This window comes from Rhinatrema bivittatum, chromosome 4, assembly GCF_901001135.1.
Source record: "Rhinatrema bivittatum chromosome 4, aRhiBiv1.1, whole genome shotgun sequence".
Classification (NCBI taxonomy): domain Eukaryota; kingdom Metazoa; phylum Chordata; class Amphibia; order Gymnophiona; family Rhinatrematidae; genus Rhinatrema; species Rhinatrema bivittatum.
In genome coordinates, this window is record NC_042618.1 from 262,221,696 (window position 1) to 262,239,613 (window position 17,918).

The window sequence follows — 17,918 nt, forward strand, 5'->3', positions numbered from 1 at the left end:
AAAACCGAACCTGGACCCGGACGACCTCAACTACCGCCCCATTTCAAATCTCTCGTTTGTAGCTAAGATCATGGGGAAAATTGTAAATAAGCAATTTTCAAATTACTTAGAAGACCATAATATCCTACACCCGTCACAATACGGTTTCCGAAAAGAACACAATACCGAAACCCTCCTCATCTCACTCCTTGATCAAATATACATTGGATTTGATAAAGGACAATCGTTCCTCCTAGCCCTTCTCGACACCTCTGCAGCTTTCGATACTGTAAATCATAATACGCTTCTAAACCAGCTATCAGACATAGGAATTGCAGGATCAGCTCTTAGATGGTTCGACTCCTTCCTTAGCAATAGAGACTATAAGGTTAAAATTAATAACAAGGAATCCTCTCACACTAACGCCCCATTTGGAGTCCCCCAGGGCTCCTCCTTATCGCCCACTCTGTTTAACATCTACATACTCCCTCTCTGCCATTTACTCTCAAATCTAAAACTTAAGTTCTATATATACGCAGACTATGTTCAAATTTTAATCCCCATATCCAATTCACTGGACTCAACACTCAAATTATGGAACTCTCACCTGCAAACGATCAACCATCACCTTTCAAGCCTCAACCTGGTGCTCAACACTTCCAAGACAGAACTATTGCTAAACACCCCAGAAGGCAGTCCCTTCCATCACCAACTGCAATCTAACATACAAATATCCCACGCTAGAGATCTTGGAGTCATAATTGATAGTCACTTGAACCAAAAGCAATTTATAAAACACACTACAAAGGAGTGCTTCTACAAGCTACAAGTACTCAAAAAAACTCAAACCGCTCCTATTCCATTACGATTTCAGATCTGTCCTCCAATCCATTCTGTTCTCCAAGATCGACTACTGCAATTCCATCTTGCAAGGTCTCCCGGCTTCTACTATAAAACCCCTCCAGTTGCTCTAAAATGCAGCGGCGAGAATTTTGACGAATACCAATCGGAGAGCGCATATCTCTCCCATTCTAAAAGATCTTCACTGGCTCCCAGTAAACTTCAGGATTCTCCATAAATCACTCACAATTATCCACAAAAATATTCACCATCAGACCCCTCTTGATCTGCTACACCCTCTCAAATTGCACTCGACAGCCAGACCCTTGAGGGATGCCTACAAGGGATCCTTACATGTTCCTCCAATCAAAATCGTTCACCATTCAAACATCAGAGACAGGACATTCTCTATCACAGGTCCCTCAATCTGGAACGACATGCCTCTGGACCTCAGGCAGGAAACTTGTCTACTAACTTTTAAAAAGAAACTAAAGACATGGCTGTTCTGCTGAGCCTTCCCCGCCTCCAGTCCAACAGCCTGACTTAGAATTGTTCCATCACTTATGTAAATAAACAAATGCTAAATCACGCTTACAAGTTATCATGAGGTCGGCTCCTTGCCTTCCTCCCATACCCTATCGAATATTGTACTTTATCTTCGTTCTTCCTCTCTTTTTTCCTACTCCCGGTTAAGGCATCCTTGTTATAATGTAACTTTATGCTCCTTTTAAATTGTCTCTTGTTGATTGGTTGGTTAATAGTTACTGCTTAGTTCGATGTAAACAGAGTTGATTTGATTTGTATCAAGAAAGTCGGTATATAAAAGCCTTTAATAAATAAATAAAATACATTTGTTTAGCCACAGAAGATTGTTCTCTCTGTTGCAGATATCTATTGCTTTAAAATTAAATGGATTTAAGTGATTTATATTGCTCTACAGAAGTATGTGGAAAAAGTTGCCAGTGACTCCGAATATGCAATTTATTATCTAAAAATTGATTGCAGGTTCATTGTGCTGAGTTTATTCCTCTGTTTGAGAAGCAGTACCCAGGATATTCCTGGAAAGATACACAGGTATGATATCATTTTCTAATAGTCCAATTTAAGAGATTACTGGATAAAAAAAAAAAATAATGTAGGAGAAATAGTGATGACATTGGTTGTGGCAATATTGAACGTATTCTAAATAGGAAGACTGTTGTAAGAGAAATATTAATAAAATATTTTATTACAGGTTTAGGGGTAATTTTTCAAGCGTTTGCATAATATTGGAAGTTAAATATATAAGTAGTATATTATCCAAGTAGTATTTTCTAAAAGTCTGACGTATGCACATACTAATAATGTCGCTCATACATGGGAAAAAAAAAAGGGCAGTTTAGGGGTGGGATTCAGTAGTTCGCACACACGTTATTTTGTAAGTGTACATGCATTCATTAGCAAACATACTTTTATACCTGCTAATTAAGTTGCAAACGTCTGCAGTTTTTTAGGTGGAAGATAGGGGCTAAGTGGTGGGGGTCAGAGTAAAGTGATGGAGAGTCTAGGTATGAACTGGTGGAGTTGTCAGTGAACTGGTGATTTAAAAGTATGCCCATAAGTATTTTCATAAACTAAGTACATGCATATTTTATGAAATACTTTCCTCTGTGTATAAACTATAATTATGTAGTTGTTGCAATTCTTTTATGCATAAAATATGTATGTTTATAAAATAAGTATTAAAAGTATATGGCTACCTGCATTAAAAATGTTTGCATACCGAAACATATGGAAGAGATGTGCGGTATAATATAAACTGTGTTGCTCCCACCACATAGTTTATAAAATATAGGCATAACTTTCTGTACACATACATGCACGTATGCTGACTTAAGCATACTGAAAATTACCTTCTAAAACTACTTCTTTTATTTCCTTTGCATCTTTTAAAATCCATTTAATAAAAACAGTATGATTCTGCAAGAAAGTATGTGCTTTTTCTGACAAGTACACCACAGAATCTTACAAATGGATGACAATACTGCATTCAGTGTAGAATGGACAGATTATTTCAATTCTTTCTGAAAGAGATAAGTACTTTACAGTCTATATATATAGCAGTTCCTGCGCTGCAATGAGTGTACTGCTCCCCTCTATTTTTGTCTATTGAGACTTACAGCTTCTTTTCTTGGCATCTGTATATTTTCAGTGTTTACTGAAGAGGATATTGGAGAGAAACCTGTTTTGTATCTAACTTACTTAGAGGGGAATGTTAGGTCTATGACAGCAAGAGTCAATCATCTAAGGTCTACCTCCTTTAGGGTGTATAACATCCGGTCCAGGTGATTTACTACACTTTAATTTGTCAATCTGGCCTACTACATCTTCTAGTTCACTGTAATTTGGTTCAGTTTATCTGAATCATGTCCCTTCAAAACTGTCTCCAGAACGGGTATCTCCCCAAAATCCTCTTTAGTAAACACTGAAGCAAAGAATTAATTTAGTCTCTCCGCGATGGCCTTATCTTCCCTAAGAGTCCCTTTAACCCCTAGATCATCTAACGGTCCTACCGACTCCCTCGCAATTTCCTGCTTTGGATCTGTTTTAAAAAGTTTTTGAGTTTTTGCCTCTACGGCCAACTTCATTTCAAGGGAAAATCTGCTACATTTTTTTTTTTGAAGGGGTTAATAAATATGTGGATAAATGTGTACCAATAGATGTAGTGTATTTGAATTTTCAAAAGGTGTTTGACATGAGTGGCTTCTAAAACTAAAAAGTCATGGGATAGGAGGCAATGTCCTTTCGTGGACTGAAACTGGTTAAAAGACAGGAAACAGGGTAGGAATAGTCAATTTTCTCAGTGGAAAAAGCTAAACAGTGTAGTGTCTCAGGGGCCGCTGCTTTTCAATATATTTATAAATGATCTGGAAAGGGATACGACAAGTAAGGTAATCAAATTTGCAGATGATACGAAATTATTCAGAGTAGTTAAATCAGAAGCAGATTGTGATAAATTGTAATAAATGTCTGTTTTCGCTCCATGGTGAGACCGTACCTAGAGTACTGTGGGCCATTCTCAAAAAAGATATAGTTGCACTGGAGAAGGTACAGAGAAGAACGAGCAAAACGATAAAGGGGATGAAATAGCTCCCCTATGAGTAAAGCCTAAGAGGTTAGGGCTGTTCAGCCTGGAGAAAGGGATGGCTGAGGGGGTGATATGATAGAGATCTATAAAATCATGACAGGACTAGAATGGGTAAATGTGAATAGGTTATTTATTCTTTCCTTATATATAAGACTAGGGGGCCCTCCTTGAAGTTAGCAAGTAGCAAATTTAAAACACTTTGAGAAAATTCTCTCTCACTCAACGCACAATTAAACTCTGAAATTTGTTGCCAGGGGATGTGGTTAGTACAGTTAGTATAGCTGGGTTTAAAAAAGGTTTGGATAAGTTCTTGGAGGAGACATCCATTACCTGCCATTAATCAAATTGACTTAAAAATAGCCACTGCAATTACTAGCATCAGTAGCATGGGATAGACTTAGTTTTTGAGTACTTGCCAGGTACTTATAGCCTGGATTGGTCACTGTTGGAAACACTATGCTGGGCTTGATGGACCCTTGATCTGACCAAGTATGGCATGTTCTCACTTTTCAATGCTGTTTCTACTTCTGCCCTTCATACCTGTCCCAAACAACTTCAAATTCTGTTCTACAGCTGGCCTCCTTCAGTGGATTATTTCAGGCCTGGTCTTGTAGTCAAGGCAAAGAAGACAAATACTTAATCCAACACCCCAGCTTTCTTTCTGGCCTTGCCTTAGCAAATATTGTAACCATCCTCACAGCCACTAAAATGTTTCAGGCTGTTGTGCAAAAACTTTAGACCATAGTAACTCTGTGCAGGTTACCTTGACCTTCTTGGAAAACTGATATGTGCACCTCTGCCATTAAGATACCTAGGACGTCAGACACATATCAATTAGACAATCAGTCACATAGGCTAGCTACGGCCTGATAATATAAGAGTTCTGTTTCCTGTGATGCTCTGGCAAGTATCATAGGATTTGCTGCAGAATCTAGTTTTTCCCATCAAATTGTGCGGAAACTGTCAGTGTTCTACTGCTTCTGTGCCAGGCCAATCTACCTCACTATGCTTCCACAAATGTTGCAGCTTATTTTGCCTCCCCATAGCCAATGATGTATGGGTCAGGTGCCTGTCGTTGTCCTGTTGGTATTGCTGTAGGTCAGGCTGGCTCATCTCCCTTCAGCTCACTTGCTGGAAGCTTAGCTCCAGGACATCCTCCTTCCCACCAGTGCTGCTGCGGATGAGGAACACCACTTATCCCAGGACAAGCAGGATGCTAGTCCTCACATATGGGTGACGTCACTGAACAGAGCCCAGGCGGGAAAACTTTCTGTCAAAGTTTCTAGAAACTTTTGACTGGCCCAGTGAGGCCACTGAGCATGCCCAGCATGCTATGATATTCTCTGCCACAGGTGTCTCTCTTCAGCCTTCGTTTTTCTGCGCTGCGGTTAGCATCGCAGGTCCGGAGCCATTGAGTGTTTCTCAACGTTTAACTCGACTTAATAGTTTTAAACTTGATATTCTCTCTCACAGAAAATCTCTCGGGGTCTTTCCTTACCGGCCGGTAAGTAACCCAGTCTCAAATTTTCTGTTTCGGGGAGTAAAGAATTTTCTCCTCAGTCGAATCGGCCGTCGATCGTTACAAAAATGTCAACAGGTTTCAAAAAATGCCCTGTTTGTGCCAGAAAAATGTCACTTACAGACCCACACACCGAATGTGTGCTGTGTCTGGGTGAAAAACATGATGTACAAAATTGTCCAAAATGTGTGGAGATGACGCCAAAAACCCGGAAAACCAGGCTCGAAAAAATGGAGCATTTATTCAGCCTGCAACTCATACCTTCTCAGTCGCAGTCATCGAAGTCGTCTCTAGCTGGAGCGTCTAAGCGCATAGTACTTAAAAAACCTCGCCCGGGACAGTCGGGGGATCATTCGTCCCCTTCATCGTCCTCGACGTCGACAAAATCGACAGAAAAATCGAAGTCGAAACATCGACACCGGCATCGAAGCCCCTCGTTCTCCGACCCTGCTTCCCAGGAAGCCTCGACAGCGAAGCGGGCTAAACATCAGGACACATCGGAGTTTTCAATGCCTCGGCCTACCTCGACTCCATTGCCGGCGACTGATCCAACACAAGGTACGTTTCAGGAACTTGTGCTTCAGCCTACGCCACCGCCCTCAACCGCTCTGCTCCCAACGGTTGTGCGGCCGGAATTGTCAGATTTAATCCGACAAGCGATTTCACAGGCTCTGAAGGATCAACTTTCAGTACGGACTTCTCTGTCGATGCCGATGCTTACTACATCGATGCCGGCAAACTTGTCCATGCCGGTGGTAACACCGATGCCGGGGTCATTCTTGACTCCAGTACAGAGGGAATCGGCGTCGACACCAAAGATTATTACGTCATCGACGTCGATATACGCTCAAATCCCATCTCTTTCATCGATACCGATGACATCGATGATACCGCCGTCGACAGTATTGACGCCGAGAAGACCAGCTTCAACAACGACATCGAGGCCACCTACCATTTCATCGATACCAACAGTACCAGATGATAGTGACCCTCAGGAGATAGCACTTTTTCAACGTCTTCTACAAAAATATCACAATGTCATCGACACAACTCCTCAGAAAACCACAGAAAACATCCCTCCAATGATTTCCATCGATGAACCTTTACCTGGACCATCGGGTGTTTCCACAAATTTAAGAAAAACCCCAAGAACTCCCTATCAAGAACCAGATGAAGAAGATTCTTGGGATGATCAAAGGTCAAATACTTCTTCGGAAGAGTTTGTCAGAACCCTCACCTCCTGAATCAAGGAAAAGATCCCCACCAGAGGACTTATCCTTTTCCAGTTTTGACCAAGACATGGCAGACACAATCCCTTTCAAACTTTCATCAGAAGAAGATTCAAGGCAACATACACTAGAGGTCCTGCAGTTCGTGGACCCACCAAAACAGGTTCTGGCAATCCCTATCCATGAGGTGCTTTTAGACCTACAACACCGAGTATGGGAGCACCCATGCACGGTTCCAGCAGTTAACAAACATGTGGACACTACCTACCTAGTGCAGCAAGCACCAGGTTTTCAAAAAACACAGTTACCACATCAATCTGTGGTAGTGGAATCTGCCCAGAAAAAATCCAAGAGGGTACGTCCACACTCCTCAGCTCCTCCAGGGAAGGATCATCGCTTTCTAGACTCCCTTGGCAGAAAGGTGTACCAAGGTGCACTTCTATCTTCCAGAATCTCCGCCTATCAACTGTATATGACACAGTATCAAAGGGATCTCTGGAAGCAAATGGAACAATTTACAAATTCTCTCCCAGAGCAATTCCAAGAATCTGCACAAGCCATCATTACCAAGGGCCTGAAGCTGGGAAGCATGAGGTACGAGCTGCTTATGACAATTTTGACACTGCCTCAAGAACTGCAGCAGCTGGCATCACAGCAAGAAGATGGGCCTGGTTGAAGGCATCAGATCTCAGACCTGAAGTTCAGGAAAAACTTGTTGATTTGCCATGTCTGGGAGATAACTTTTTTGGAGAAAAAGTACAGGATGCTGTCCAACAACTTAAAGATCACACGGAGACCTTAAGACAGCTGTCCCAAATACCACAAGAACCAACAACTCAGGCCCCTAGGCGTCTTCCTCGACGAGAACCTAGGCGACCATACTACAGACCAAGAAGGTACTACAATCAGCCTGCAAGGACTAGACCTTCTAGGCCTACTCAGCGCTCTCAATCCAGGCAACCCAGAACAGCCCGTACTCAGCCTCCTCCACAGACTGGTCCATCTACGGGTTTTTGGACAACAGTCCAGAGAACAGGCCCTCCTCCTAAACCCCAAACAACACATACCAGTGGGAGGAAGAATTTCACATTTCCACTCAAATTGGGAAAATATAACAGACCACTGGGTACTTTCCATAGTAGCTCACGGCTACAAACTAAATTTTCTCTCAATTCCTCCAGAATTCCCACCAACTTCCTACCCACAACAAAATTCTCAAATAATTCAATTACAAATAGAATTATCCACCCTCCTGAGAGCCAGGGCCATTCAACCAGTGCCCAGGTCACAGCAGGGCAGAGGATTCTACTCCAGATATTTCCTCATTCCAAAGAAAACTGGAGGCCTACGTCCCATCCTCGACCTCAGAAATCTCAACAAATTTCTAAAGAAAGAAAAGTTCAGGATGGTTTCCCTAGGCACAATGCTCCCACTTCTTCAAGCAGGAGATTGGCTCTGTTCTCTGGATCTTCAAGATGCTTACACCCATATACCAATATACCCTCCTCATCGCAAGTATCTGCGCTTCATGGTGGGCCTTCAACATTTCCAATACAGAGTGCTGCCATTTGGACTAGCTTCTGCTCTCAGAGTGTTCACCAAATGTCTGGCAGTAATAACAGCACACCTACACAAAGAAGGTGTACATGTTTTCCCATATCTGGACGATTGGCTCATCAGAAGCCAATCTCAACAAGGGGCAATACAGTCTCTCAACCGAACAATTGCTCTACTACACTCCATGGGATTTCTCATCAATTATCCAAAATCACATCTAACTCCAACCCATCTGCTACAATTCATAGGAGCAGATTTGAACACCAGCCTCTCGAAGGCTTTTCTACCAGAAGATCGAGCAAACACACTTTCCCTACTGGCAAACTCGATTCACTCCAAGAAACAAGCAACAGCTCATCAGTTTCTAACATTACTAGGCCACATGGCATCCACAGTTCATGTCACTCCTATGGCACGATTGGCCATGAGATTAACCCAATGGACTTTAAGATCACAATGGATACAAGCCATTCAACCACTGCATTCTCCAATTCAAGTAACCCACCAACTACGTTCTTCTCTACTATGATGGGTGAACAAGGACAATTTGTGCAAGGGCCTACCCTTTCAACAACCAGTCCCACAGATAACTATAACTACAGATGCATCCACCTTGGGTTGGGGAGCTCACATAGGGAATCTCCAAACACAAGGAACATGGACAAAGCTCGAAGCAACATTTCAAATCAATTTCCTGGAACTTCGAGCTATATGTTATGCTCTGCATGCCTTCAAGGACTGCCTTACAAACAAGACTGTGCTGATCCAAACAGACAACACAGTAGCCATGTGGTACATCAACAAACAAGGAGGGACAGGCTCATACCTCCTTTGTCAAGAGGCAGCTCAAATATGGGGATGGGCCTTGAACAACTCCATGTTTCTCAAGGCCACTTATCTGGCAGGCATTCACAATGTAGTGGCGGACAGACTGTCGTCAATTCCAACCACACGAATGGTCCCTGGATCCCACACTAGTGACCAGGATATTTCAATGTTGGGGACAACCAACAGTAGACCTCTTTGCATCACATCTGAATCACAAAGTGGACAACTACTGTTTCCTATACAACCTGAACAACAGGCCAGCCAAGGACGCATTTGCTCGCCCTTGGACCTCAGGCCTACTCTACGCGTATCCTCCAATACCGCTCATAACCAAATCTCTAGTGAAGCTACAACAGGACAAGGAGACTATGATACTCATAGCCCCATATTGGCCTCGACAAGTATGGTTTCCCACACTTCTAGACCTCTCAGTCAGGGATCCCATTCGACTGGGAGTAGCTCCCACTCTCATAACTCAGGATCAGGGTCGGTTGCGCCATCCCAACCTCCAATCCCTATCCCTGACAGCTTGGATGTTGAAAGTTTGATCTTACAACCACTCAATCTTTCATCCAACATATCCCAAGTTCTTATAGCTTCACGTAAACCTTCCACAACATAAGAACATAAGAAAATGCCATACTGGGTCAGACCAAGGGTCCATCAAGCCCAGCATCCTGTTTCCAACAGTGGCCAATCCAGGCCATAAGAACCTGGCAAGTACCCAAAAACTAAGTCTATTTCATGTAACCATTGCTAATGGCAGTGGCTATTCTCTAAGTGTACTTAATAGCAGGTAATGGACTTCTCCTCCAAGAACTTATCCAAATCTTTTTTAAACACAGCTATACTAACTGCACGAACCACATTCTCTGGCAACAAATTCCAGAGTTTAATTGTGCGTTGAGTAAAAAACAACTTTCTCCGATTAGTTTTAAATGTGCCCCATGCTAACTTCATGGAGTGCCCCCTAGTCTTTCTACTATCCGAAAGAGTAAATAACCGATTCACATCTTACCCGTTCTAGACCTCTCATGATTTTAAACACCTCTATCATATCCCCCCTCAGCCGTCTCTTCTCCAAGCTGAAAAGTCCTAACCTCTTTAGTCTTTCCTCATAGGGGAATTGTTCCATTCCCTTTATCATTTTGGTAGCCCTTCTCTGTACCTTCTCCATCGCAATTATATCTTTTTTGAGATGCGGCGACCAGAATTGTACACAGTATTCAAGGTGCGGTCTCACCATGGAGCGATACAGAGGCATTATGACATTTTCCGTTTTATTCATCATTCCTTTTCTAATAATTCCCAACTTTCTGTTTGCTTTTTTGACTGCCGCAGCACACTGCACCGACGATTTCAATGTGTTATCCACTATGACACCTAGATCTCTTTCTTGGGTTGTAGCACCTAATATGGAACCCAACATTGTGTAATTATAGCATGGGTTATTTTTCCCTATATGCATCACCTTGCACTTATCCACATTAAATTTCATCTGCCATTTGGATGCCCAATTTTCCAGTCTCACAAGGTCTTCCTGCAATTTATCACAATCTGCTTGTGATTTAACTACTCTGAACAATTTTGTGTCATCTGCAAATTTGATTATCTCACTCGTCGTATTTCTTTCCAGATCATTTATAAATATATTGAACAGTAAGGGTCCCAATACAGATCCCTGAGGCACTATGCTTCCAAATGGAAGAGATACACTTTGTGGTGCAAGCAAAACGATATCACTTTGTGGTACAAGCAAAACGACATCACTTGCCCTACAAAGTCTTTGCTAGACTACTTGTACCATCTTTCAGAATCTGGTCTACAGACTTCATCTGTAAGAGTACATTTAAGTGCAATTTCAGCTTGCCATAATCAGGTAGCAGATGCACCTATCTCTACACAACCTCTTGTCAGCAGGTTTATGAGAGGTTTAATTCACCTCAAACCACCAATTAGACACCCTGTCACACAATGGGATCTAAATTTGGTTCTAACCAGACTCATGCGTTCTCCTTTTGAACCCATAGATTCCAGTGATCTAAAATTTCTTACATGGAAAACTATCTTCCTCATAGCCATTACATCAGCTAGAAGGGTTAGTGAGTTACAAGCACTTGTCACATATGAACCCTACACTAAGTTCTTACATGACAGAGTGGTTCTCCGTACTCATCCTAAATTCCTCCCTAAGATAGTTACGAAATTCCACTTAAACCAATCTATAGTTTTACCCACATTCTTTCCAAGGCCTCACTCTCACCAAGGAGAGAGAGCCTTACACACCTTAGATTGCAAGCGTACTCTGTCTTTCTACTTAAACCGCACTGCAATCCACAGGAAATCCAATCAACTCTTTGTTTCCTATGACCCAAACAAACCGGGCAAGGCAGTGGGTAAACATACTCTATCCAATTGGCTAGCAGATTGTATACAGTTTTGTTACGAACAAGCAGGCCTTCCTCTCCAAGGGCGAGTAAAAGCACATGCAGTAAGAGCAATGTCAACTTCAGTTGCACACTATCGTTCAGTGCCAATACTTGACATATGTAAAGCAGCAACATGGAGTTCACTTCACACTTTTGCAGCTCATTACTGTTTGGACAAGCAAGGAAGACCAGATTCAGCTTACGGACAACTGTCGTAAAGAACTTGTTTCCAGCTTAAACCCAACTCCTTCTACATCCAATGTTATGTGATCCTCGACTGACTCATTTCAACAATATTCCACTACCAAATTTATTTATTTATTTATTTAGCATTTTTATATACCGACGTTCTCGATACAAATATCAAATCAGGTCGGTTTACATAAAACAAAACAATCGCGGTGAGGCGTTACAATAAACGGAGTTTCAGAACATGAGAATAAATATTAAATAAACAACAGTGACTCATCAAATGACGAGAATCTATATAGTAAATAACATGTAATAAATAGATAATGGTGTAAATAACTAACTTGAAATAAAATAAATAATAAATAGAATAGTATAAAATATATATGTAAAGACAACAGTAACTCGTTATGATACGTGAAACATGTAGAGAATAACTAAGAATAAATGATGTGTTAATTTGGGATATACAGGTATCAGGGACCAAAGTTTATGTGCCTGGTTATGAGTAATGCATGGGCTAAAGAATTAATGCATCCACAAATGACTCGGCCTCTAGCTTGCTAATCACCCATATGTGAGGACTAGCATCCTGCTTGTCCTGGGATAAAGCAAAATTGCTTACCTTGTAATAGGTGTTATCCCAGGACAGCAGGATGTAGTCCTCACAGAACCCACCCGCCACCCCGCGGAGTTGGGCCTTCTACCTTTATTATTCTTTTTTGCTAACGCTTTTGCTACATACGAGACTGAAGAGAGACACCTGTGGCAGAGAATATCATAGCATGCTGGGCATGCTCAGTGGCCTCACTGGGCCAGTCAAAAGTTTCTAGAAACTTTGACAGAAAGTTTTCCCGCCTGGGCTCCGTTCAGTGACGTCACCCATATGTGAGGACTACATCCTGCTGTCCTGGGATAACACCTATTACAAGGTAAGCAATTTTGCTTTCTCTGCCTGTGGCCTTTGCCATTGCTGTTTCTTTGGCCCCCACTGCTTTCCCAGTCCTTCTAGCTGCCACAGCTGCTTTTCTTTCCTGTGGCTCATTAAAAAAAAAAAAAAACCCAGCTTCATGTAGACAGAAGTAACAGCAGGGGGAGATAAGAGAACACAAGGGAGTGAGGAAAAACTATGGAAGGCTAGCCTGGAAAGGGAGAAATGGTGAGAGATGTAGCTAAGGAAGGAGAGAAGGATAGCAGAAGATCTTTCTTGTAGGTACAATACAAACTTGCAGTTTGTTTTGGTATCAGCCATGGTAATTAAATAAATCAATACACTTCTTGTGTGTACTTTACAAAGTATTTCTAGAAGATATTGTACAGTGCTACATCCACTTGGGCTGCAGCCAACAAATATGTCCTTAAAGTGTTGTACATGAATTTGATTGTTGCAACAAATAGTTGTGGAAGGCAAAGTTGATTTGATATAACCAAGGTTTATTGTCAATATGAATCTCTCTTGTTTGCAAATACCCAGTCAATCTTTAAGTCATTTATTTCTCTTTTCAGGCAGAAATTTTTAAGGCATTTGTAGAGCTATTCCAAGTAGCTACAGCAAAACCTGCCCCATTGGGTATCTGCGATTATCCATCATCTCGAGCAGTGTATGCTATTGATTTGATGTTGAAATGGGATAAAAACAGTGAAGGTATGCTGCTACCCTTTCCTTAAACTGTTTTGGGTTTTTTTTTTTTTGTTTTTTTAATGTATTTTAGCTTCCATTTTTATATAGCACCTTCACAGAGAATTTGCAACTAATTCCAGATCAATAAATTAAAAATGTTGCCATTGGAAATTTGACACACAGGACCAAGTGTACTGAAGATTTTCTCCATGAACAAGCAGGTCAAAAACAGCCACATAAGTGCAGTGACATCATCTGACAGCGATGACGTGCATGCTGTCTAAGCTTAAAAAAAAGTCTTTCTGAGAATGCACAAGTGTTCCTAAACTGTGGCTTCATGCAAGTCTCCTCAGGCTTCTTTCTTCTGCTACAATGGCAGGATGTTGTATTCTCTTCTGCAAGCATACGGTATTTTTGCACTTTGCTTCAGTTTTTCATTTTATCCAGTATTTTATATTTTATCAAGTCTGCTCAAAAGAAAAAAGAGGAGAAAATTTCAGTCATGTCAGGAAAAACAGTACAGGAAATGCAGTCACACGATGGCTATAACAGACTTCAATAAAGTCTGCCTGAGGTGCTTGGGTCCTTCTCATGACATAGCTAATTGTGAGGCTTTGTGCCAAGAGCAATCGAATATAGATAACTGAAGTTCTTTTCCAAGACATCTCTTGAAAAGGATAAAATAAGTTCTTTGTTTGATCTTTCTTTTATGAACTACTAGTGCACCTGTGTCACCAAAATGGCAAAATAAAAGCTTCCATTCCTCCTCTACTTCTTGAAAAAGAGAGTGCTTCCTCTTTGAGACACAGCTCTAAGTACCATGATTCTGAACACAGGCCAGAATGTAAGAAGTCAGCAGCACCAAAGATGTCTGTCATCAGCAAGTTCATTGGTGCCAAATCATTCTACAGCAGGCATTCAGTTGCTGCCAAAAAAAGTAAAGCAAGTTTGCTTACCATAAATGGTATTCGGCGTGAATAACAGGATGAGTTAGCCATGATATGTGGGTGACATCTGAGCATCTGCAACTATTCCCACACAGGCATTGCCTCGTGAGCCCCCTTAGTCGATTTTAGTTAGGTAATCGACTCTCCAGGGAGGTGGATGCATATTTAGCATGACTAATTCATCCTGCTGTCTACAGAGAACACAGTTTATGGTAAGAAAACTTGCTTTCTCCATCCTCAAGCAGGGCTAAATTGGCTATGACGTGGGGTGTCCCAAGCTGAGGGTTGCAGTGGAACATTTATTGAATAAGCAGCCTGGATTCCACCTTTGAGAGTAGATTGCTGGTTGAACAAGCTAGGCAAAACTGCTTGTCCGAATTTGTCACTCTGAAAGATTGTCCAGACAGTAATAGCATACAAAGGTGTACACTGATGATCATGTTGCAGATATCTCCGAGAGGAATGGGCTCACAGATGAGCCACTGATGCAGCCAGGGCTCTAACTTGATGAGCTTTGATGGTATTTATTTATTTAAAATACTTATATTCCGCAACTTCCAAATTAGTAAGCCTGCTAGCATATAGCAGTGTGTGATGGTCTGCTAGCCAGTTGAATAGTGTAAATTTGGCCACTACTTATGCGCAGTCTTAGGAACATAAGAGACAAATAATTGCAAAGCCTGAAGATATGGCTGAGTCCTTTTACAGTCTAATGTAAGAAGGGCTTTCTCATCTTCATGTGAATATGGCCTCAGGAAAAATGTAGGTAACACAATGGCCTGATTAATATGGAAAGCTGATACAACTTTGGTAGAACTTGGGGTGGGTGTGGAGCACCACCTTGTCATGGCAGATAATGAACTAAAGCTGAAGCTCACTGACTCTTCTGGCTGATGTTACTATGATAAGGAATATTACTTTTCATATTAGGAACTTGAGAGAAGTTGACTCCATTAGTTCAAATGGCGGCTTCATCAGTTGTGCCAGAACTACATTTACATCCCATGGAATGGTTAAAGGTTTAATATATCATAAGCCTTTCATTTATCTTAGAAACTAACAGCTGAATGGAGTTTGACTTAACCTCAATTTGAGTATGGTAAGCTGCTGTGTCATTAAGATGTACTTTTACTGATAAGGTGCTAAGTCCTTTTGCAGAAAGAGAGCAAATATTTCAGTTACTGTTTGGGTTTGCATGTGAATGGATCAAAGGCATTGGATTGATGCCATGTGAAGAACCTTTTCTATCTGAAATTGTAGGCTCTTCTTATTGATGGTTTTCTGGCAAATACTAATGTCCTCAACTTCCTTGGGCAAGTATAATTTGGCAGTTGAATGTTCAACATCCAAGCCATCGTGTTAAGTGAGGGAAGGTTCTGATGAAATAGACTTCCCTCTTCTGAGATAATAAGGTTGGATTTGATCTGAGAGAGATTGGAGATGTGCTGGACAACCTTACTAAATACACAAACCAAACTTGCTTGGACCGTGCTGGCGCTATGAGGATCAGACGGGCCCAGTCTTTGAGTATTTTTGGCACCGTTTTGGCTATCACTTAACACACAATTATGCCCTGGAATTCATTGGCAGAGGATGTGTAAAGGCAGTTAGCGTAGTTGGGTTTAAAAAAACATTTGGACAATTTTCTGGAGAAGTCCATAAACTGCTATTAATCAAGTTGATTTAGGGAATAGTCACTACTTATTACTGGCATTAGTAGCATGGGCTTTATTTAATATCTGGGTACTTGCCGGGTACTTGTATCCTGGATTGACCACTATTGGAAACAGGATGCCAGGCTTGATGGACCCTCGGTCTGACCCAGTAAGGCAGCTTCCTATGTTCTTATCAGTGGAATTGATGAAAAAGCATGTATGAGAACTGCATTCCATTCAAGCAGAAAACCATCTGAGCAGAGATGAGTTCACTGAAGATTGGAGCAAAACTCTTCCAGTTTTCTGTTTTTCTCTGATGCAAATAGGTTGATTTGACTGAATAGTCTGACTGCTGCAGAGACCAATGCCACTAAAATGGGAATTGATCTTCGTCCTGTCGACGAGTTATTATCATCATTATTATTATTGTTTATGTAATATTCAAGTTGTATTTATATTTAAGTTAAGTTGTATTTATACTTATATTTAAGTTGTATTTATAGTTATATTTATATGTGATATGTTAAGAAAATATATGTTAAGAAACGCTGTTCAATGTAACGCCTTTATTGCGACAGTTATTGTTCTATGTAAACCGACCTGATTCGATACTTGTATTGAGAATGTCGGTATATAAAAATCCGAAATAAATAAATAAATAAGTAACTCGAGGAAGGTGATATTCCGAGTTAATCCTGTCTTGCCCCACTCTGCGGGCCAAGGTGCAGCACACCCAGGAGCCTTGACAGTATACACTGAAACCCCACCACCCAAGGCATCAGAATATATGTTCAAATCTAGTCTGGACACCGGCACTTCCTACCATGGGGAAATCCCATTAAATTGGTTCAGAAAAGAGACCCATAAAGCCCAGGACCTCTTTGAGAAATCTTGTCACCCTGATGAAATGATGCGGCTTACGGCCACCTATGGTTGTTGCTACCAATTGCCTTAAAAACACCTTCCCCATGGGAATAACCCTGCAGGCGAAGTTGAAGCTACCAATGAGAGACTGCACAGAAGTCAGTTAATTTATTCACTGATAACACATGATGCAACAGAGACCGGAGCTTCTGCAATTTTTCTACTGGCAACCTTGATACCGTCTCAACTGAATTGAGCTCTATTCCCAATAAATGAATTACGGTAGATGGGCCTTCAGTTTTGTCCTGAGCTAAAGGCACTCCAAATTCCCTGGCAATATACTGAAATGTGTGAAGTAAAAGGACACATGTTTCAGAATCCTTTGGGCCCGCAAACAAAAAGTCATCTAGATAATGGATGACATTTCTCAGACATCAATGAATTATGACCCAGTGAAGGAACTAAATAATTTGAAGAATGCATAGGATATAGCACATCCCATTGGCATGCATTTATTGAAATAGTACATGCTGCAAAATGTAAAACCCAACAAAGGAAAGCCAGAAGAGTGCACTGGAAGGAGTTGGAATGCAGAGTCAGTTTTCGCCATCTGCACACCCTGCCTTCATTCCCGCAATAGGGTTATCATTGTCAAATGATGTGTATTGAACCATATATTCCTCCACCGGCAAACAATTAACAAATTCTCTCTGGGAGTAAGATAAATTCTGTATGAGCCGGAATTTGCCTGGCTCCTTCTTAGGTACAACTGCCAATGGAAAAAGAATAATCTCATTAAACAGTGGCTTATGAAATGGGCCCACCATCCTTCCAGTGGCAGACTCCGAGTCAAGCTTCTGTTGTATGATATCTGATTGTCGTACCACCGGGGCATTCTTAGAATCAATGGGGAAAATTGGTCCCTGGAAGGGGATAATAAACCCTTTACCAACTTCTGAGCCTCCTTCCTTCTAAGATAGATTCAACCACTCCTGCATCACACTCACTTTTACTGGGGATGGAGACTTGAGAAATTCTGCAAACTCATTTTGATTTTGTAGATCTCCCAGAAGCGTTCGGGCATCTGCTCATAGGATGTAGGACCGAACAAATGGAACAGACATGCTTAAACCT

General features: G+C 41.4%; 1 protein-coding gene across 1 annotated transcript in view; it reads left to right on the forward strand.

Annotated features, from left to right (window-relative positions):
- TTLL12 (tubulin tyrosine ligase like 12) overlaps window positions 1-17,918 on the forward strand; it is a 335,487-nt gene that overhangs the window by 300,236 nt on the left and 17,333 nt on the right. Inside the window, exons 13-14 of the mRNA XM_029600086.1 lie at window positions 1,825-1,893; window positions 13,204-13,342. Coding sequence (XP_029455946.1) covers window positions 1,825-1,893; window positions 13,204-13,342 — 208 coding nt within the window. The remainder of the gene's footprint in view (window positions 1-1,824; window positions 1,894-13,203; window positions 13,343-17,918) is intronic.